Source organism: Mytilus trossulus, chromosome 11 (assembly GCF_036588685.1).
Source record: "Mytilus trossulus isolate FHL-02 chromosome 11, PNRI_Mtr1.1.1.hap1, whole genome shotgun sequence".
Lineage (NCBI taxonomy): Eukaryota > Metazoa > Mollusca > Bivalvia > Mytilida > Mytilidae > Mytilus > Mytilus trossulus.
Genome location: NC_086383.1, coordinates 43,371,124 through 43,395,923, shown reverse-complemented (window position 1 = coordinate 43,395,923; position 24,800 = coordinate 43,371,124). Strand labels below are relative to the sequence as shown.

At 31.6% G+C, this 24,800-nt stretch overlaps 1 protein-coding gene across 2 annotated transcripts in view; it reads right to left on the bottom strand.

The window, feature by feature from the left end:
* LOC134691150 (myosin-IIIb-like) overlaps window positions 1–24,800 on the bottom strand; it is a 67,870-nt gene that overhangs the window by 3,454 nt on the left and 39,616 nt on the right. For both annotated transcript variants that reach the window (XM_063551434.1, XM_063551435.1), the window contains exons 24-28: window positions 24,225–24,383; window positions 22,997–23,216; window positions 21,793–21,887; window positions 21,163–21,304; window positions 5,667–5,774 (exon numbers count right to left, since the gene is read on the bottom strand). In XM_063551434.1, coding sequence (XP_063407504.1) covers window positions 5,667–5,774; window positions 21,163–21,304; window positions 21,793–21,887; window positions 22,997–23,216; window positions 24,225–24,383 — 724 coding nt within the window. The remainder of the gene's footprint in view (window positions 1–5,666; window positions 5,775–21,162; window positions 21,305–21,792; window positions 21,888–22,996; window positions 23,217–24,224; window positions 24,384–24,800) is intronic.

Sequence of the window (24,800 nt, the reverse complement as noted above, 5' to 3'; positions counted from 1 at the left end):
GGGAGTTATCATTTTGAAAACCCTGAATTGCTACCAAGCTTATTGTGATCTTATTTACTTTATATATTGTTTACAGATGTCTAAATGTATGATATTGTTTATTTATCAGTATGTTGAAAAATCAGGAATGACATACCATCATATTATACTTAAAACATTTGACTGTTGGATAGAGTTACATATTACACCTATTGAACTGGTTGAGAAATGACTAGTTTAAAAATAGGATCTCTTAATTGTAGGGGTCTGTCAGAGGAGGTGAAGAGAAGAGATTTTTTTTCAAGATATAGGAAAAGATATGATATAATTATATTAACAGATACACATTGTACTAAAGAAAAAGAAAAGCAGTGGGCACATGAGTGGGGGTATAAGGCATTCTTTAGCTCTGGTTCTAGCCGATCAAGAGGGGTAGCAATTCTATTAAAAAATAGTTTTACATTTACTATTCACCAAGAAAAAAAGGATCAGGAAGGCAATTTTATCATTCTAGATATGACCATTCAAGATTATCGACTTTCTCTTGTTGCAATATATGGTCCCAATGGGGACTCTCCAACTTTTCTTGAAAATATAAAAGGTCTAGTGTCTGGTATAAAAAAATAGCTCCATAATTATGGCTGGAGACTGGAATGTTGTGCAAGACTTTGATAAGGACACCTCAAATTATAGTGCAAAAAACAATATAAGAGCACATGATAAAATTTTAGATATGATAGAGTCCCTGGACCTTGTTGATATATGGAGAGCATTAAATCCAGATTCAAAAAGATTTACATGGCGTGGTCCTGGGCTTAAGCAAAGCCGTTTGGATTACTTTTTGATTTCATCTGATCTTGAACCATTTGTAAAAAATGTAGACATGGATATAAGTTATAGGTCTGATCATTCTCCAGTGTACCTGACCTTACAGTTTTATAATCAAATTAAAGGTAAAGGCACATGGAAGTTTAATAATAGCTTACTACATGATATGGTATATGTAACTGAAATAAAAAATTGCATTAGGGAAACTATAAATCAATACTCTCTGCCTGGGAATGACCTGGAAACAGAACTATCAGTAAACCCACACATGTTTTGGGAACTCTTAAAATGTATGATTAGAGGGAAAACAATATCATATGCCAGTTATATAAAAAAGAAAAACACAAAAACTGAAAATGATTTAGAACTCAAGTTAGCTAAATTACTTGAAAATTATGAAATGGACCCCTCAGAATTATTAAATTCAGAAATTAAAATTTTAGAAAATGAACTTGTTCAACACAGAGAGAAAATAGTAACAGGTATTATGGCAAGAGCAAAGGCAAGATGGGTAGCAGAAGGTGAAAAATGTACTAACTATTTTTGTAATCTTGAAAAAAGAAATTATAATGAAAAGATAATTCCAAAATTAATTAAGAATAATGGGGAGGAAATTTTCAATCAAAGTGAAATTTTAGAAGAACAAAAATCATTTTATGAAAACTGTACTCCACTACAAATCCTATTCTTCAACAAGAACATAAAAATCTATTTTTTGATGAAAATAATCCTTTTATCCGCAAACTTTCTGATGAACAGAGGTTACAGGCAGAGGGTAAGTTGAATACTAATGAATGCTTAAAAACATTGAAAAATATGAAAAATGGTAAATCTCCAGGAATGGATGGATTTACAACAGAATTTTATAATTTTTTTTGGATAGACCTCCACGAGTTTATTATAAAATCTTTTAATTATAGCTTAGAAATTGGATCTTTTTCGGTTAGTCAGAAACAGGGAGTAATAACATGCATTCCAAAAGAGGGTAAATCAAAATTTCAATGTAAAAACTGGAGACCTATCACTTTATTAAATGTTGATACAAAAATTGCATCAGCTGCATTAGCAAATAGAATAAAACCTTTTCTTGGGGATATAATTAGTGAAACACAGCAAGGTTTCATAAAGGGTAGGTATATTGGAGAATGTACCAGGCTTATTTTTGACATTATGGAAAAGGCAGAAGACGATAATCTACCAGGTCTTTTACTTTTATTAGACTTTGAGAAAGCTTTTGATACTCTTGAGTGGTCATTTATAGACTTGGCTTTGTCTTTTCTAGGATTTGGTCCTATTTTTTGTAGATGGGTCAAGACCTTATATTCAGATTCTCAGAGCTGTATTATAAATAATGGACATTGCTCTCAATTTTTTAATATTGGGAGGGGTGTTAGACAAGGTGATCCTCTATCTCCATATCTCTTTATATTATCTTTAGAACTTATGAGTGCTGCACTTAAAAATAACCCAGATATAAATGGTATGAAAATAAATGATTCTGAGTATCTACTAAGCCAGTATGCAGATGACTCATGTCTCTTATTAGATGAAGATGAGCAATCTTTAGAAAAATGTTTATATACTTTAGAAAAATTTTCTGAGTGTGCGGGACTTAGGGCTAATTTTGATAAAACTGAAGCCATATGGATTGGGTCAAAGATTCACTCAAGGGATAAATTAACAACTACAAGAAATTTAAACTGGAATCATTCAGGAAAATTTAAACTTTTAGGAATAAAATTTGATCTGTTCAGTGAAAATAAAACGCTTGTAAATTTTGAAGAAAAAATTCAAAAAATACAGAGCCTGCTAAATTCCTGGGTTTATAGAGATTTAACATATATGGGAAAGATCACTGTCATTAAATCACTTGCTCTACCTATTCTTATTCAATCATTGACAGTTTTGCCAAACCCGCCGGATGATAAAATAAAAGAAATCCAAAATATTTTTTTTAGTTTCTTGTGGTCAGGAAAACCAGACAAGATTAAAAGAAAAGTTATGATAGGGTTATTTGAAAATGGGGGGGTTGAAAATGCCAGATATAAGATCCTTTTGTTATTCATTAAAGATGACATGGATAAATAAACTTTTAGACCCCTTGAATATATCCCCATGGAAAACATTGTTAATAGATCAATACAACAGATTAGGAGCAGACAAAATATGGTTGATGACCCCTGATGGTATCCAAAAGATTTCTTCAAATTTTAATAATTTCTGGAAAGATATTTTACTAAACTGGAATATCCTAAACACTGCCACTAATGACACTGCTGAAGGGATCATGAAACAATCCATATGGCTAAACAAGAGTTCGAAAATTAATAATAAAACTATCTTTTACCAGAGGTGGGTTGAATCAGGAGTTTTCTTTATAGGTGATTTACTTGATGAAAACAGCAATTTTTTTACTTTAAAGGAATTCTGCGAAAAATATAATCTTAATATTAATTTCTTGGAATACCACTCTTTGCTGCATATGATACCAAAAGACTGGAAAAATTTAATCACTACTTCAGAGAAAATTATGCACATATCTAACGATAAATTTGAATTTATAAAAAACAATAAAAAGTCATGTCAGTTCTTTTATAAAAAATTCTTGTCAATGTATACAGAACGTCCTACAAAACAAGAAGACAAAATGTGTAAGGAACTAGGCACTCATATAGAAAATTGGGATTTCATCTATAGTTTACCCTTTTGTTGCACTAAAAACAACAAATTTAGTATGTTCCAGTTTAAGATTTTACATAGAACTCTCGCTACAAATGCATTATTGCAGAAATATGGGTTAAAAGAAACTAATTTATGTAGTTTCTGTAATGAAACTAAAGAAACTATAAGTCACCTATTCTGGGAATGTAACCTAGTTAGAAATTTGTGGTTAGAAATTGCAGCACTTTTTCAAGTTGAAAATAATATAACTTTAATTCTTAATGTGGAAAACATTGTTCTTGGGTCAGAGTCTTGGGATATTTCCCTAAACTTATTCACTATTCTGGTTAAATATTACATTTATACATGTCGCTTTAATAATTCATTACCGACTCTTACGGGTGTCATAGCTATGATTAAAAATTCCTACCAAATAGAAAAAATATCTACCTCCTTTTACAGATCCCCTAGAGCAAGAGAGAAATTTGATTGTAAATGGGAATTAATTAAAAACATAGTTCACATGTGAGGAGAGATCTTTCTATTTTGTACTTACTTAAGGCTTTATAATAGTTCATGTAGAATTAATTATATGTTGATGCACATCACAACTGGACAGTGATTTGTGTGCATCTTAAAAGTACTATCTATGTTTATTGCTATTGTTATACGTGTTATATATATTGTTATACTAATTTTTGTTTGATTGTATTTGAATTATCTCCCCTTGACTTAGGTTGACATTTGTTTATGTGACTCTGTCCAACATGTTGTCCAATATGTTATTTGTTAATGATCTCTGGTGGCCTCTCCTGGTACTTCTCATGTTCAACATCATTGTATAGGGAGTGATGCATGTGGCTAGAGGAGAAGGCTGATGCCATCATTAACCTTATCAACATATTCCAGTATTCTAATCCAGAGTGATAAAAGATGTGTATGATCTGGTAGAAAATTTAGACTAATTAGCATAGCATAACTAACTTTTTAATTTTAGACTGTTATTGGAAAATTTAATATCAATATGTGTATTATGAAATAACTATATAACTATATATCACAATATATACTTGGGTGTATTTTCAGATGAAATAAAAATAAATTACAAAAAAAAGTCCACTCTTTGTAGTATTTCTATTTGTATCCATCTGATGAGTTAAGCCTTTTTCAACTAATTTTATAGTTCTTCTTATGTTGCAATGTTACACTGTCTACGTATATTTGTTCCATCTAACAGAAGTTCCAGTGGAAACTTTGTTATAAACAATGTCATAATACCTGTACCTGATGGAACAAATATACTATACTATTTTTTCTGTTAGGAACATCTACTGTAATATTTTCTCCCGGAAATAATTTTCCAGAATATTTTTTCCATTTGGAACTAATATTATGAAGGAACTTCTATTCCATGACAACACCACTGTCCCAGGTTAGGTGGAGGTTTGGATTCTTACTAACATGTTTAAACCTGCCTTATTTTGTATGTATGTACCTATCCCAAGTCAGGAGCCTGTAATTCAGTGGTTGTTGTTTGTTGATGTGTTTTTTGTTCATTTTTTGTACATTAGTTAGGCCATTAGTTTTCTCGTTTGAATTGTTTAATATTTGTCAGCCTTTTGAGGGGCCTTTTATAGCTGACAATGCAGCATAGGCTTGGCTCATTGTTGAAGGGGGTACCGTGACCTTTAGTTGTTAATTTCTTATTTATTTGGTCTCTTATGGTGAGTTGTCTCATTGGCAATTATACCATATCTTCTTTTTATATCATCAAGCTTGACATTTCATACTACATTCTTCCTTTATTCATAATTATTTAAATCTGTGTAGACATTGTAAGCATTGCAGCAGGAGATGTATTTAGCCGTTTCTCATGTCCTTTATAAACAAGATAATTGCTCTTCACATAAAAATCGAACTGCAAGCAGCAATCTCATTGATCAGATCAGCAGCATAATCATGTAACATGAATTTATAAACCTCACTTAAGTCCACCTAGCTATAAAGGTTACCTCTGTTAAGCAAAATACTGACTAATTAAATACAATCAATTTGATTTCTGCTAGCCCCATATCAACCTATGACTGAAACAGGGTCATACTGAAAAGCGGGTTATTTTCATGGGTGTAAATTTTCCAGATTTAAGGGCAATAAAGTATACAAAATATTTTGGCATTTTTTTTATTTTTCATAATTACCTGTATTTCTGCTAGCTCTATAGCCACCTATAACTGACTCAGGCTCATCATCAAAATTATCAAGCTCTTCCTGTAACTCATTGAAAGTCTTGTGTTTCTTCTTAGCCTCTGAAAATTATTTTATTGACATTAAAAACCTATTTTTGAATTTGAGTTAATATACTATACTAACTTGCTTGAAGTTTTATTTTTGCTATTATTATGCTTAGTCTACATGCCATTTTGTGTATCAATGCTATAACACAATGTTGATCACCAAACTCTATTTCTTATATTTTTACCCATAATTTCTTACTTTTGTTCACACATTGTTGTCAATATAACTAGAGGCTCTAAAGAGCCTGTGTCGCTCACCTTGGTCTATGTGAATATCAAACAAAGGACACAGATGGATTCATGACAAAATTGTGTTTTGGCGATAGTGATGCTTTTGTAGATCTTACTTTACTGAATATTCTTGCTGCTAACAATTATCTGTATCTATAACGAACTTGGTCCAGTTAGTTTCAGTGGAAAATGATTGTGAAAATTTACAAATTTTATGAAAATTGTTAAAAATTGACTATAAAGTGCAATAACTCCTTAGGAGGTCAATTGACCATTTTGGTCATTTGACCTTTTTGTAAATCTTTCTCAGCTGAACAATATTGCTGTGTACAGTTTATCTCTATCTATAATAATATTCAAGATAAAAACCAAAAACAGCAAAATTTCCTTAAAATTACTAATTCAAGGGCAGCAACCTCACAACGGGTTGGCCGATTCATCTGAAAAATTAATAGCAGATAGATCTTGACCTAAATAACAATTTTACCCCTGTCAGATTTGCTCTAAATGCTTTGTTTTTTGAGTTATAAGCCAAAACTGCATTTTACCCCTATGTTATATTTTTAGCCATGGCGGCCATCTTGGATGATTGGGCGGGCCATTGAACACATTTTTCAAACCAGATACCCCAATGATGATTGTGGACAAGTTTGGTTAAATTTGGCCCAGTAGTTTCAGAGGAGAAGATTTTTCTTTACTAAGATCTACGAAAAATGGTTAAAAATTGACTATAAAGGGCAGTAACCCCTAAAGTGTTTAACTGACCATTTCAGTCATGTAGACTTATTTGTTAATCTTACTTTGCTGAACATTATTGCTGTTTACAGTTTATCTCTATCTATAATAATATTCAAGATATTAACCAAAAATAGCAAAATGTCCTTAAAATTACCAATTCAGGGGCAGCAACCTAACAACGGGTTGTCTGATACATCTGAAAATTTCACCCCAATTTTACCCCATGTCAGATTTGCTTTAAATGCTCTGGTTTTTGAGTTATTAGGCAAAATCTGCATTTTACCCATATGTTCTATTTTTAGCCATGGCGGCCATCTTGGATGATTGGCTGGGTCATCGGACACATTTTTTAAACTAGATACCCCAATGATGATTGTGGCCAAGCTTGGTTAAATTTGGCCCAGTAGTTTCAGAGGAGAAGATTTTTGTAAAAGTTAACAACGACAGACGACGACGAGGACGGACGACAAGGACGGACGACGGACGCCAAGTGATGAGAAAAGCTCATTTGGCCCATTGGGCCAGGTGAGCTAAAAAGTCAAATCACAAAAATACCAAACTCTGAGTAAAATTCAAAACAGAAACTCCCTAATCGAAGAGTAAAATCAAAAGGTCAAACAAATCAAATGAAGGGTTAAAACCACTTTCATATTTCTGACTTGGACAGAAATATTCATGTAGAATATGGTGGATTTAACCTGGTTTTATAGCTAGCTTAACCTCTCACTTGTATAACAGTTGCATTAAATTCTATCATAATATAAGTTACACATTTGAAAGCTACTAACCACCTACATATATATTCAATGCATGAGGTTCATCATGTGACAACATTGAACCAATCACATCACTCATTTACATGACACTAGTAGCACGATTTCAGTCTGAAACGGTCATTTTGGTCTGATCACATCTTGATTGACTGGATTTACCGCTAGAGGAAATCGTCGAGACTTTTTAGACCGTTTAAGACTCCGTTACGATCGATAGTCACATCAGGTAAATCAGTCCGTTAAGGCATGTCCAGATTATCAAGACTGAATCTCCTAGCGAGCTGTTAAGATCCGTTACGACAGTGTCAGGCAGAAACAGACCATGGATACAAAATTACTTTAAGATGTTGTCAGACCGTGTTTAGTCGTGTTCAGATTTTATTAATTTGGACAGAAAACGGGTAAAACTTTCCCAGTGTTTATCAGGGGTTGCTCCCCTTTTAAGAATAAAATTAAAATTAAAAAGAAGACGGTTTATGTTAACTGAAAGTCTGCCATGTTTTAATTAAATAAAGAAAATAATCAATTCTAATTCATACCTCTTCCTATTTAATTATTTAACATTTTCTATATTAAAAAAAAACATAAGTGGTTCAAAGTCATACTGCTGCGCAAACCGTGGTGAATTGAGTTTAAAATCAACAGATTGCCGAAATTATATTTAATAATTATTCATTGAATAAACACATCAAAAACTTTATATTTAATGGTTTACAAGTGATTGTAAATAAATATTTATGCAATTACAGACTGGTGCCGTGGGGGAAAATGTGTCAACTTGATGTTACAGATAATTTGTATACCCTTAAAAATTACGGATGTCGGGATTAACACTTGAAAACGTAATCTAAATATGTTTATCTAAATATGTTTAATTTATTAAATTGTTGATGTTACTTTTCTTTAATATTGTAAATAATATGCATTATCATTTAACTTTTCATGTTTTCTATATAAATTTCATTTAAGTAATTGTAAACTTAAGACAGGGAAAAACTATAACAGTACTATGTATGTCTTTTGTTGTTTTCTGTTTATTGTCATAGCATTGTCCGTTCATTTTTGTCAGACTTGTGCGTTTGATTTCCATATTTTTTTTTATTGTGTCTATAATCCAAAAACCATTTATAACTTTCTTACATACCAGATTTAGAGGCGTTCGTTAAAAAATAAAGGTTAAATATCATTGCAAAAGTCTGTGAATTATTGAAAATATGATGTTCCGAAAACACAAGTCGCTATATTAAATGCTTGTAAATCTCCATTACATGTGGTGCGCTTTTATTCAAATACCTTTCTGTTACATAAAAAAAGTGTAAAAACAGTTATTGAAATCCAGCTGAAAAAAAGGGAAAACGAATAGTGTCTATCTAACTTATTTTTCAAATATATCGAATACACAAATAAATCTCTAACCATCAACGCTTGCAATTTGTTTTTACTGACAGGTGTCTGCTGGCATTCGATTGGATATCAGTTTTATGTAGGCGTAACAATTCATCACACTTATCCAATCAGCTGTCTTGTGTGCGATCTCATAAGGTCCACATAGTTTAGTTTTTTATACATGTAATGGTAGCGATAAAAAATATTCGTGCAGAATATACATATACTATGAAACAAACAATATCCTGTCCAAAAATGACTTACGTGACACCATATTATACCAAATAACTATTTAAAAACTGAGACAGCATATATACATGTATAAACTATTATCATTTATAACAATTACTATTTAAAAGTGAAATATTTTACTATTAGTATCATGGTCCTAGCAATTTAAAAAAAAATATCAAAAAGGACGTTGTTGCAATGGTGTGACAGGGACTTTGTTGTCTAAAAACAACCTTGGCCGCCGTGGCGCACTAAGGTCTCGAAACTGCACTAAGACCATGATGGAACACTATAGCGAACTTTCTATACTTATGAAATGTCCATGTGTCGAAAAGAGATCTTACTATACACTGTACGGACATTTAGACTTATTCACTAGCTGTGATATACAGCAAAAGATTTAGCAAGGATAGCAAGGATACACAAATTACGATTTTAATAATGCTAGAAATTAAAAGGAAAGTGTACGGAATTCGCAAAAAAAAACGTATTTTAGTATCACGAAATAATTGAAATCGAATTTAGATTAGATTTGTGATCGTTGGAATTTATTAAGACTGTTTAAAATATCGATCTCTTTATAATTATCTTGTTTAGATCGAAATTAATGAGGTTCATAATATCATATATATACATAAGTATATATTAGTATTGAATTGGTCTATACTCATGCAAATAACCCTTTCAATAAAAATACTTATAAACTGATTTTAAAGTAAATAAACGGAACACATACTACAGGAGATGTGGGATATATTTCAATTTGACAGCAACCAAACGACAAAAAACATAGATGAATAAAGAGCGCATGTTTAGTCTTCAACAAGAAACAGGTGTCTATGCAAAAGGTCACGGTCTGAATGATCAATCGTCATAAGTTTGTATAAAATTTGTAAATACAATAAATAAAAACAATTATATGAAATAGTCTTAACAACTTAATATCCATTATTTACACAAGTTCGAATGATCTAAATAATCTACATTGTTTTTATCGTTAGAGACACGTTTGTAAAGCTCATTTTCTGTTCTCTTAATTTTTTTTACGGTCTTCTCTTTTTTCATTTATAACCCACGAAAGTTGCTTAACCTTTCATTCTGACAGCGTGAAAGACCAGAACCAAGGTAACACACTAATATAAGTTTTCACAAACCGGTAATTTCTTCGCCCAGGGATATGAATTTGACATTTAAAGTCCCTCACCAGCTTTACAATACCCGGCCGTGTCACTTCCGCGTATATTGTAGATGGAACGGATAATATACACAATGAATTTCATACACCAGAAATACTAATACAGGGGAATTTTACCTTTTTGGAGGACTCCGAAGAGGTGGTGCATTGCATGTGCGCTAATTTTGAACAAAAATCCAAATTTTTATTTGGGGTACGTCTAAACACCGGTAATGACCTCCTTAGTGCACTCAGGACATACAATGTGCACTCAGGATCCTTCATATTCATCCTATTTGCACACGGGACGGGATGGGTGAATATATTCATTACACGCTGCTTATTTAAGAGTATAATAGATTTTTTTTTATATAAGATGACCGATAGTGCTGACTCAATTCAGAGATTGAACATTAAAAAACATGATTAAGTATCATGTATATAGTACAGAATAGTATAGAACGTGAAAGCGATTCGTTTGATATAAAATTTGCAGCAATTATCCAGTATAAAATGTCTGTCTATCTATAGCTACATCCAACGCTTTACATGTCATGATATAATGATATTCGTCAACTCTCAATCATTTTTTACAGCCTTTTTTTATCATAATATAACTTCTATAATAACTTTATGGAATTATACTGAATATAAAAGGGAATTTAACGTATGAATTTTTCAAATTGTTCAAGGCCGTACGTGACTATGGATGTTAATTTCTGTTTCAGTAAAGTTAATCTATTTTCGTGCTTTTAGAGAGTTGTCTCTTTGGCAATCGTACCACATCTCGATCTTCTTTTTTTTTTTATATATATTTAAAGTTAGACTTCAACACCCCCCTATTTTTCATGAAACTCCTCATAGATTTATAATAGATAGCTTACATATAACATATGTTTCGATAGCTAATATAGATCTTATTTTAGTTTAAAAACTTTACGAATGCTCAGATTAAACGTGTTGCCGCATGATTCGAAGTGATCATACTATCGCTAGGCCATTTCAACTCAAAATATATAAAAATATCGTTGCATCGGTAAAACTTTGAATCTTTTTTGACAAAACTATTAGAATTTAAGGCTGCCCTGCTTTTATAATAACTGTTATCTTGTTATCATTTCAATGAATATCAAGTAATATTTGTCGATGAACGGTTGTTGAGTTAATGCACGGTATTGTGATTTTTTTTCACAATTGAATTTATAGAACCTTTTGTTAAGATTCATTGTCCTATGTATCAAATTAAAATAGCTTTCTATTATCAGTTCTTTGGCGTTGCAACACCACTGCATGGTCATCCAATGAAAAAAGGAAAGTCATAATATTTATTTTTATTACTAATATAATCTTTTATTCGTAAGCAATACAACTTACAGAAAATAATTATTACAAATATTCAATTACATCAGTGAAATATATTTATATTAGTCAAATAACCATATAAGTAAGTATACCCATTTATATAACAGTACAGTACAGTATAATCAAATATAACACATTTTCAAATGAATTTAATTTTGTGCCTTCACAGTCAAAAATAAAAATTTCCCTTTAATTGTTAAGTTGCTTTACATAATGAACAGATACTGGTGAGTACCCAGCCACTTTAAAAGGGGGTCACAACCGAGCATCAAAAAAAGGGACGAACTATATGTCCCTATTCAAATGCATTGATCGTCTAAAAAGTCTAAGATTCGACGGTTTTCTTCAACAATATGGTTTGATAAATTTCTTTCGAAAACTCATTATACTTTTCACATACTAAAATAAAATGATATTCATCTCCAAATACTTGTTTATCACACATATTACAAAATTTTTGATATCTCTCAATATTATGAAATCGACAAGTTTCTCAGTATATTCAAACGGTGAGCAGATGTATGCGCTATTTTCAAATAAATGATTCTATAAATATAATTTTAATACAGCATGATCTAAATAAAATTGTTGGGGTCAAATACATCTATGCAACAAACATTTAGGCGAGTCTTCAAAAAATTAGTTCATTTCACTATTAAAGCTACCGTTTAATCTATCTTTGAATTCAATTAATAACAAATTCACATTTTTTACACCCTGATGTAACCGTACTTTTAAAGCGTAGTCATCCGTATCAATAAATTGTTAAATATCAAAATTGAAGTGCATGAGTATTATTAACGTCTTGGATGAGTGTGAGAAATCTCTGTTGATGGGAATAAACAAAATTTAGCTGAATTTGTATTATTCAAATTAATGAAAAGGCAAGCTAGTGTGTGTTTAAAATGATATTGTTGGAATGGATTTATAACATGAAAAATGTGTGTAACCGATTTAACGTTGACTTGGACTGCGAATTTGAAAATAATATATTTGTGAAATCACATTCTACAAGATGACATATTTTGTAAGTACTTTAACCTTTGATTCTAATAATTCTAATACTAGTATCTTTGACATGCATTTTATAGCTGACTATGCGGTATGGGCTTTGCTCAATGTTGACGGCCGTACGGTGACATATAGTTGTAAATGTCTGTGTCATTTTGGTCTCTTGTGGACAGTGTCTCATTCTCAATCATACCACATCTTCTCTTTTATATTTATATAGCTATTACTTAAAACTGTCATATGTACATGTTCCAGGCTCGTGCCGCTGAAAGAGGTCTCCTTTCAAGTTTGAAAATATGTTAATAGGTCGGAAAAACTATCAGAAATATATATGATAAAAAAAATCAGTAAAGTTCCCAATACTCTTTTTGTGAACTTTCTTGCTATTCCCGAGTGTGTTTTAATCGACGAATTTTCTCTCTAATGACACTATGGTTATGTTAACCAGGATTGCAATTTAATATTTACGGAAGACTTGCGTTTCGTCTTAAAAAAAAGGCTCATAAGACTAGTGCGCTCGAATCAAAAAATTAAAAAAAGGCAAAATAAAGTACGAAGTTGAAGAGAATTGAGGACCAACATACCTAAAAGTTTTCCCAATTTCATCCTCCGTAAGGTTATCTATTCCTGAGATAAAAAGCCTTAGTGTTTCAAAAATACAAAATTTTGTTAACTATAAATTTATAATTATGAACATATCAATGATAACTCTTCCATCCTTCAATTGCAAACCACATTAAACCTAAACAATTCAAGTGCACTTATAAATTAAATGATGAAATGATGTAAAGCAAGACTTTAGTTAGCGTGCTTGCTTTGGTTTTTTTTTTATTGTACAATCATTATGATAACACCAAATTTAATTCAAATATAATACTTATATAATTACAGGTTAAACTTTGCCGATACATATTGTTTAAAGATGTCAATCTTTAACAAAATTTGTATAAACAATTATACAAACAAAGCAAGCAAGTAAACCAAAGTTTTGCTTTACATGCATTAGGAAACTAGCTGTAAAGCCTTAATTTAGCCGACTTGCTCAAACAATAGATAAAGTAAGAGACGGATTTGATAAAATTTAACATATGGAGGAAAGTTTGGGTTTAAAACACTCTAAATAAATTCAAGAGAAATTTCATTTATTTCAAATGTATTCCATTTAATTTCTTATAAATCGTATAGGGATCTTTATCCTTGTTTTTTTTATCCATTTCCATATCCTTGTATTTTTTTTTATCCATTTCCATGACACTTCACCACTAATTACGTACATCTTGAAATAGATTGAATCGTTGGTTTTCCCGTTTAAAAGGTTTTACACTGGGGCCCTTTATAACTTGCTGTTCGGTGTCAGCCAAGACTCCATGTTGAAGACCGTATTTTGACTTATTTTTATTATATACTATTATAAATTGTGACTCGGATGGAGAGTTGTCTCATTGTCACATACGACATCTTATCTATCTATGGCTCAAACCGAAACGAAACGGGACAAAAAGGGATAAAAACACACTTTTTTGATATATTTATAATGGGCTTAATATGAGTCAGAAAAGAGTATGAATAGTGAGTCGCGTTGGGGTATAAGCGTGACGCTAAATTGCCGATTGTTTTGTAAGCGTGACACGTGAAAGTTAAATGATTGTGTCGTGAAAACGAGAAATAAAGTATAGCAGGACAATGAAAATTTCAAAAAATCAGAACTGCATAGTATAAGCGGGATACGGGAATCTGACAAAGCAGTAAGCGGGATCAGGTATCAGACCCCCCCCCCCCCCCCCCCCAAATGATACCCCAGAATAAGATATTTATTTATCTTCATCATATTGTTACAAAATATTGTTGAAAATAAATCCCGAAATTGATTTGAAACTTTGATACTCTATAGTTTTCCTTGAAAATATTCACATCCCTTAGGGATTATTAGTGTACGCCCAGTTGCGTACATATAACATGTATGTCGGAACAATTGTGATGATGACGAATTTCTTCCTTTATTCGAGAACAATCTAATTGATATATAAATGTCCATAAATGAGCCAAAGAAAGTTTTATATCGACCTGTATTTAAATCTCTTCTTCTTCTTTTGGTATACAATAGTCTTTCGACATTTGATGATTACACACTGTTGGCATACGTGGACTAGTCTACTACATGTAACAAAACTTTTACCCCAATTCACACAAAATGTATGTTTCTTTCTTATGTACAATGTATACATGTATATATTTGAATTTGCGCTATAGTTCCGTAACTTTTTATCCTGGCGTATATACGAATGGTCGACAAGTGCGTACATTTTTTTTAATCAAAATTTCTGGTATAGTCTGATCTGTCCTTCACCATTGACAAAAAATATGTATATAGATTTTTATTTCATCAAATCTGTTGTTTATTTTTAGGTATTATCTATATTTTTATAAATAATTTTCTATGAGTTTAGTAATGACTAGTATATATAATATCACTTTCGGACACACAAGATAGAGATGCATATTATACGAATGTAGGAAAAAAAGTCACAGGAAAAAAAGTCACGGAAAAAAAGTCACAGGAAAAAAGGTCACAGGAAAAAAAGTCACAGGAAAAAAAGTCACAATATATATTTTTTGCATGAAATAGTCATAGGGTCTGCACAAACATGTATTAACAGGAGAAACATTCCCAATTTGTATTTTTTTTCTTATGGAACATGTTCATGCTGGTGTACTAGATTGATACATGTTTTCAAGGATTTGTTGTAATTATTTTTGTTTTATATCTCTTAGAGATGTGAGTTTAACAGCAACAATTTCCCCTAATTTTAATAAAAGTTAGAAGTTCAGTATATAACTTGACCACATGTTTTTTGGATTTTTATAAAGATAAGTATTCTGTAATTTAGTGTTAAACAAACAACTCATTGCCATTAATAATAGCTTAACATTTTATACATATATATCTACTAGGGGGCGATATCTTTTTGCGCCAAAAAGAAACTCATTTGCGCCACAACTTAATTGCGCCAATACTTCTTTTGCGCCACCTTATTTTCAAACCTATAGGTATCATTTGCGCCAATAAAATAATCCTCCAATTGCGCCAATTTTATTTATTTTTAAATAACAACTAAATGATTGACTAGGTTCCATCAGCAAATTGATTCTGCCCCTAGGGGGCGATATCTTTTTGGGCCACAACTTAATTGCGCCAATACTTCTTTTGCGCCACCTTATTTTCAAACCTATAGGTATCATTTGCGCCAATAAAATAATCCTCCAATTGCGCCAATTTTATTTATTTTTAAATAACAACTAAATGATTGACTAGGTTCCATCAGCAAAAAGTTACTCTGACATCGTACATAAAAAAAAAGCCTCGCATCCTAATAAAATTATCCCGCTTTGTGGATCGTTACACAATACAAAGTCATCATCTTTGTTTGTAACAACACCAATATCATCCAATATTCTGAATTTCTGCTTGATTTTTAGGTTAAGCTGGACGCAGGTTTCTTCTCTCTCTATACATATACTGACGCACATATTTTAAATCTTTTTTTTTCTAAATTTTCTTCTTCAATTTTGAAGATCTGAAAACATATTGGTTGCTTATCATATGCTCGCAGATCTCAAAATTTGACGTTCTGATTTCTGGAAACTGATAATGAAATAGTTATATTTCTTTTTACAAATGAAAATGTGGTATTGTATACTGCCAAAATCTGCTGTGAAATTTTCATAAAGCGAAAATGTATTTTATACTTGTGATAGTTGACTTGTATTTGTTTCATAATTTAAAAAAAAAAATGTTTTATAGTCTCTCAAAACTTTTTATAGAGTGGTTCTTGTTGATATCTTGTATTTTAAAAAGTTGTATAGTTAATATGTAACAAGTGGTGAGACTTTAAAGTATTTGTCTTGTCTTGTCTTGATATAGGTAAAACTTGTACAGGTATGATATAGGTAAAAAATATTAACAGGTAAATGTGGTGCAATTTCGTTTCATTTATTGGCGCAATTAATACCATCAAAATAAAAGAGAGTGGCGCAATTAATACCTTTTCAAAACTGCAATTGGCGCAAATTGATTCTGCCCTATCTAGGGACTGTTGATATTGATGTGTGGCTTCTTGTGGCACCTCCCCCCTTTGTAGACCTTTTATTTCTTGTCTTCGTAGGAAGCCATATCAATGAAATACAACTTATGCTCAATATTAAATAAAAGGAAACACAATCAGTTTTCCCTGTTAGTTAAAAAAGTCAATTTTGAAAAAAAGAAAATGATTTATTCAGATACACTTTTATTAGTATATATACATGTATCACGTATATAATTCCTTTATAGTTTTAAAAAATTAATCCGATACAAATATATTATGACTTTTTCAATGCATTCGAAAACTACAGTTTAATTATTTATTGCATACATGTACATAGTGACTTTTTCACATGCATTCCAACATATTTCTGACAAATAAGTTTACTTAAACAAATTGTGACTTTTTTTCCTGCGACTTTTTTTCTTGTGACTTTTTTTCCTGTGACTTTATTTCCTAGGGATATTGTGACTTTTTTTCCGTTATACACCTAATAGTTCAAAATGGAAAGTTATAAGTTACAGGCCGTTTACACTGACCAATACCCTAAGACGTGAAACGATGCATGAATTTGCGAGCTCGACAGGAAATCGCCTGAATACCTGGACGTGTCACACCCCCTGCAATACCTTTGGGAGTAATACCTTTAGCCATGCAGGTGATCAGTGGAACGAAGATCCTAATTTATTTGAATAAAGTTTATTACATAAAAGAATTATGAACTAATTAGATTTCCGAAAACAATTCAAGTTTCACGGAACAATTATTTATGATTTGAAATTTTTACTATTTAACTTATTCCAATATTATCATTATTGTTAAAAATAACAGATCATGGTTATTAAAAAAAAAAGATAAGAAAATTTTCCGTATCAACATAGTTTGTATAGTTAACTAGTCGGATAAAACAACCGTACGATTGACAAGATATCGACACGCAATTACGACTACATCGGGTTACTGTAGTTTTGTTCCTTAGATATATCTTGGGTGCAAAGCGGAGAAGGCCACAGACCACAATTAATTCCTCTATCAGTTCTTTAGAACGTTTTGTATCATTTAAAAAATTGCACCGAATCTTTTTGTCTAATATTTTTGTGTGTGTAATGTATAGTTCAAGTCCAAAAATATATCCAAAATTCAGAAAGATTGCTTTCACACATCTTACAAATTTAGCCAATACACATCCATACCCCTATTGACAAGTCAAGAGATGTTCCGAAAACTTTAAATATTACCTTTTTGCACTTGGCCTAATCACTCATTCCATATCAAAATCAGTTTAAATACAACATGCAAACAATTATTTCACCTCTCTTCTTCCATCTCCACCCAAAAAAATCTAAGAAATGAGTGAGGAAGGGAAAGAAAAAAAATTAAGGCAAAATACACTGTAATTAAAAGGAACTATATTCGGACAACGAAAAGCGGGGTCATTAATTGTGGTCTTGGCCCAGAAGGTAACAAAATGGCCGACCGGAGAGAATTGATACTCTAAATTCAAAATCGATGGTGATCTCTTATCTAGCAGAATTAAACTTTAATATTCATGCATTTGAGCATTTTTATACAGAATGAACATAATATCAATTTTTGATTTTTTTGCGAAGTTTCCCTTTAATGAAAATTCCCAATCATCACAATAAAAAGGGTGAAACAGCTTGTATACTTTGAGCTTTCGAACAAAATGGTTACCCCAACCCCCAACATAGAATGGTTCAAATTTTGAGTTGGAGCCGTTAGACTGCTCTATAATTTGATATAATTTGTCTCGGTGGATCCAGGGGGTTCCGGGGGTTGGACCCCCTTTTTTTGGCCGATCAATGCATTTGAATAGAGCATATACTTGGACCCCCCCTTTTACTCTGGGTTGGGACCCCCTTTTTTAAAATGGCTGGATCCGCGCCTGATTGCAGTACACTGCACTGTGAGTATTTGTTAGATAATCACGCGCGATTTTATCATTTAAATGAAATGCTTCACGAAATAACTAAGATCAGTTTATGTGTACTCGTAATACAAAGAAGAAAAGATTGGGCTGCCTCTCTTCAATTGTGTCTAGTTACCAAAGTAAAATCAAAATTTATAATTCTCTGACAATGCACCTGGTGATATATTGTATATGTCATTCCAACACTTACACTTGTTCTTTTATTTGTGTGGTTATTTAATGACCATTTTAATTCAAAGCTTGGTCAGTTGGATTTGCATCCTTCATTTTCCAGTACTCCAGAATTTCTACATACACATCACAGTAAGTAATTAAAGTTGTGTGTTAAACGTCAATGCGAAAGCAAAAAATCCATAATTTTTTTTAGAGGGCACATATGTTTCTTTCGTCTGACAGCAGGTATACACCACAGTTATCGTAAATTATAAAAACATATAAAAAAAATCGAAAAGAAACCATTATTTTTTTTAACACAAAACAGAGAAAAGAACTGATAAGTGCGGGGAATCCATGCGCCTTTCCTCCCTGATGTTTCGATATTTTAAAAAATAATTATTCTTTTATCCATGTTAACACGTGAAAACTACACCAGTGAGTTCCATATATGTCATAAACTTACAGCTGGTCCTGAATATGCATGAAGTATTTGCCACTGGACTTTAAACAACCAACAATCAATCACACTACAACTTATAGTATATATAGTTGTGAAATACAAAATGTATATTATAATTATACAATTAGCCAAATAAATAGAATACAATGACACACACTATTTTATATACTAAGTAACTGACATAATTTAAAGGAATAATCTCTAAACTATACAAGTAGAGAAGCGAAAAGTTTCTTTTGAATAGTAAACAAATTTCCGAACAGTACATGTTTTTTAATGATTTTCCCTACGGCGCTCAAATATTTTGCATGGTCTTTTAGTGTTTAGACATATGACATTGTAAGAACCTTTAACGTATAATAGATTCAAATTCGTTATTTTGTTCAATATAAGAAAAACAAAGACATGTATATTAAAAACTGACGGTCAGACATCACTATTTAAATACGTGTATACACAAATTCATTAGTTCTTTATTAACGTTTAGCCCTACGGCACCTTTTTATTAAGAATGATGATGAGAGTAATTGTAAAATATAATAGGCATGTTCTTTCTTACGTTATGGATCATTGATTTTGTTACCTGTTGACCCGGTTAATTACTAGCACGTGCCATTGAACTCGACCATTTTAACTAACGCAGATTTTTTTTAAATTAACGCCATACATATATACTAAGTTATATATACATATTATATGAATTAGAAAATAAATTTTATAAGGATACAACATTGTTTGAATCAGAGACATATAATACTTATGTCTCTGTTTGAATGAACATTTTTATACGGTGATACTTTAACACGGTCCCGACAGAGACTGAATGCAGTATCATGATCAGCTTTCGGGATCCGGATTCGAAGCATTTCTGTGGATTGTCTCATTGGCAATCATACCACATTTCCTTAACTTCTTAAGGTAACGTTTAGGATTTTCCGTTACTTTTTAATCTTCAAATACAAAACACATTTTCACCGGTGTTCACATTTTAAGGTTAAATTGATGGCATACATTTTGGTGTGTATGCAATAAACATACGTCCTTGCATTTAATTATCAATATATATATTCATATAAACTAACATTTATTAAAAAATAAACAATTATCTAGACGAATAATTTAGTAGTTCCTCAACAAAACAAGAAAAGAAATAAAGAATCAACAGAAGATTTAATCCTTATTTATCTTTTAATTAACCAAAATATACTTCAAATTATAATTATATTAAAATACATGTATATTAATCTAAAATGCATTATCGAGTAGAAGGGGCGCAACTCGTGGTATCAAACCGATATACTGAACGGATCTAAACAGGGTCTGAAAATTTTGAACGTAATTTTGTATCCATGGTCTGTTTTGGTCTGACACTGTCTTAACGGGTCTAAACAGCCCGCTAGACGATTCAGTCTTTTCCGTCTGGACATGCCTTAACGAACTGATTTACCTGATGCGGCTATCAATCGTAACGCAGTCTTAACGGTCTAAAATGTCTCGACGATTTCCTCTAGCGGTAAATCCAGTCAATCAAGATGTGATCAGACCAAAATGACCGTTTCAGACTGAAATCGTGCTACTAGTGTGAGGTGATATAACTTACTTGATGGATCATCCTAGCTATAAGGCATTAACTCTTTAATGTCCATATTCATAGGGATTCACCATGTGACAACATTGAACCAATCAAATCACTTATTTACCCCAGGTGATTATTGATATAACTTACTTGATGGATCATCCTAGCTATAAGGCATTAACTCTTTAATGTCCATATCCATAGGGGTTCACCATGTGACAACATTGAACCAATCACATCACTACTTTACACAAGGTGATATAACTTACTTGATGGATCATCCCAGCTATAAGGCATGAATTCTTTAATGTCCAGACCTTTCTGTCGTAATTCTATCCTCGTCTTTCTTAGTGGAGCTTTACTACTTTTTTCATCTCTTTGTTTATGTTTTGACCATTCTCTTCCTTTATGCTGCATAAAAAATATAAAAATAGTTCTATGCTGTAAGTTTTATATGGAAAATTGAGAATGAAAATTGGGAATGTATCAAAGAGACAACAAACTGAAGAAAGAGCAGACAACAGCCGAAGGCCATCAATGGTTCTTCAATGCAGTGAGCAATTACCACATGTTGTATGTATTGATTATTCAAGCATAATGATGATGTTAGAAGGATGACTGCTCTATGTACAGTGGTAACCATTCAATGCAAATTCAAAACAGAAAATGTTAATTCTAATATATATTTATAAAAGGAATCTGGTTTTTTACTACTCAACTAGTTTTGTCCAATTTTTATCATGATAGAAAAAAAGTAAAAGAAAATATCAAACTCAAAGCTTTCAGAAGAAGAAAAACAGGAAAGATTCTCTAAAACATTTTTTTTATTTTAGAAGACCAATGGCACTTGTTCAATTATAAACAACCTGATAACCATTAAACGTACGATAAAAACATACTCTGTGTATTATTTCATTTGTATTTTCTTCAGCTTCAACCTCTTCTTCAGACCTGATCTTCATCTGGGCTATCTTCTGTAGCACATGGTTAGCCGCTGAAATATAAAATCAATGTGGAACATGATTAGACATTGAAATATAATTACAGCCAATTTTATTGAGTGTGTACCCAAATGTAATATTTTTGGTTAGCTTGCCAATGCTTGTTAGCTGAACTGTGAACTCATTCTTAGGTCAGTGATACTACCCTCATTTTGAAATAGCTTTCCAACAGACAGATAGATTGGTTATCTGCTAGACAAATCTACTTTTAAAGGAGGGTAGTTTACCTGACCTAACAAGTAAGCTAAGCAAAGATATTTCCTTTGGCTTCACATTCAATGAAAACGGCTGTAATGTAGTACACTGATATTTAACCAATAAGTTAATTGATAATTAAGCCACTGAAATATATTCAATGTAGAACATGGTGAGCCACTGAAATATAAGTAATTCATATCAGCCATACAGTATTAATTATTCAACTTCACTATAGATTGGTATTTGTCATCACAGGGACTTTTAAAGCTTATAATATATGGTAAAGTTTGACCATTGTTGAAGACTCGACAATAACTTTAGTTTTTATGTATAATTGCTTTAAAGACTGTCATACAGCATCTCTTTATTTTTTTACTGTTAATTCAGATAAAAATGTGTGAATTCATATCTGAGAATCCTTGACCTCTGGCAAAAATGTGAATTCTAATAAATAATGCTTTGCAAACAAATAATAAAGGAAAATCACTTGTGAAATTATGAAAGCAAGTTTTTATTTTTACAAAACTGTTTCACACTCGCATTAAAAAAAAAACAACATTAAAATAATTTCTGAATGAAATAACAGTATTGTAAATTTTAACTTTATGTTCTAAGAGGGTGGTAAAGGGTTATTTTTCCTGCAATGTGTTTTGTCACTTTTATTTCACGTGCAGTTGTGAAAAAGGTTCGTTATTCACTATGTATTGTGAAATTCTGCAAAAAGATCAACGTGCAAGACATTTTTAATTGTTTGTTCATCATGAAATGGCAACTTTATTTCGCATTCTTCCATGCATATACCCACCCCTTTACGCCCCTCTTCTGTTAAAGTGTTGAAAGATTGATGTACAACATAGTGTGTGATCAAACTTAGCTTATTTGTAAATTCAGTAACACTACAAACCATCTTGATCATCTAATGCCCTTAGAGCTTCTAGATTAATGACCAACAGCCAACATGGGGTTTGGCTAATATCCTCATGGTCCTCTAGAAGACTGATGCCAACTATGGTTCGCAGCTGTAAACCTGGTGCCCTGTAGAGTAATGATCTGGTATCTGATGATGTCTTTGTTGCTTCCAGAGCCAGTCCCATGTGACTATGCAACTGATTTACATCAAATATCTGAAAAATAAAAATTTTATTTACTGTAAGTTCTGAAATCATTGCGAGGTTTTTGTTATTGCGACAAATGCGACAGAGTTGTAAACGCAATAATTTAATCTCGTATTTTGTAATATTTTATATGAACTAAACAGGATGTTTCTTAAAATCGTAAAAATTAAAATCACATTTAGATCTAAATCGCAATAATAAATGCATGCAATTTCTGAATTCACAGTATATGGATAGGTGAGTCATACGATATAAAGTTGAGATACTTAAAGCTTTCTTCAATCTTATAGTCCCCCCAGACAACAAAAGGATTGAGGCCCAAGACAACAGAGGTCAAAGGTCCCCCATACTGCATATTTTAGTCAATCCAAGGGCATAACTAAACAAAATGTGTCTTTAACGCTTTTTTTTAAGAGAAATGAAGACTTGAAAGGAAATACAATGCAATTTTCTGCAAAATAAACAATATTTCAAAGGGGCACAACTCTTTAAAAGATAATTGATAAGATAAGATACGAAAACTTTATCTTGATTCAGCATAAGTACAAATAAGCAACACAAACTTATCTGCACTGATTTTCAATTTCAAGGAAAACTGAGTTTGACCAATGGGGTTCAACTGTATAGGTTAGTGTCTATAGAAAATTACAGATCATTTTTCCTTCTTATATCATTAATTCTACATGTTACTAAACATGTATGTCATCATAATAACTGTATTTGTTTACCTTAACTATTGTGTCTGTATTCTTATTGTATGATTCTCTGTAAACTTGTATCTAGTTTTTCGAGAATGAAGTATCTATCTATCTATAGCAGTTGAAAACACTCCATTAATATTTAAATTATTTTATGAAACAGTTCTCTATTTATCAACTGGATAACAAGATGTGACAACCAAAATATTATATTGTAAGACAATTACTGATTGTGGCTAGGTATTGCCATTCCTAAATCACACGTTAGAAAAGTTTATCCATACCAGTCTGAGAATTATTCAAACATAATTCTCTTTACCTTCATAAATTCATCTTTTGGTATTTGTCCTTCTTTTTCTATCACGTCTTCTGAGAAACAGTAATTGTGTGGTTGTTTAAAGTCTTTGACTATACAACTGTTTTTACCAATCTGCCTTGCTAGTATCCCTCCATCCTCCTCCTTTCTTAAAATTATTCCCTGTTATTAAAAGACAAAATTACTGAATTTCAAAACTTTTTTTTTAAATTTTATTTTGAAATTATGCATCTAAATTTTCTTTAAAAGAAGATTGTGTACATACAGGGATGCCTAACTCACACTATCATTTTTTATTTTCCATAGACCTTGAAATTGGGGTCAAAACTACAATTTTGAATTAACATTAGAAAGATCACATCATAGGGGAACATGTGTACTAAGTTTCAAGTTGATTGTGCTTCAACTTCATAACAAGAATGTGTCCTCAGTACACGGATGCCCCACTCACACTATCATTTTCTATGTTTTGTGGACCGTGAAATTGGAATAAATTCTCTAATTTGGCATTAAAATTAGAATGATCTTATCAAAGGGAACATGTATACTAAGTTTCAAGTTGATTGGACTTCAACTTCA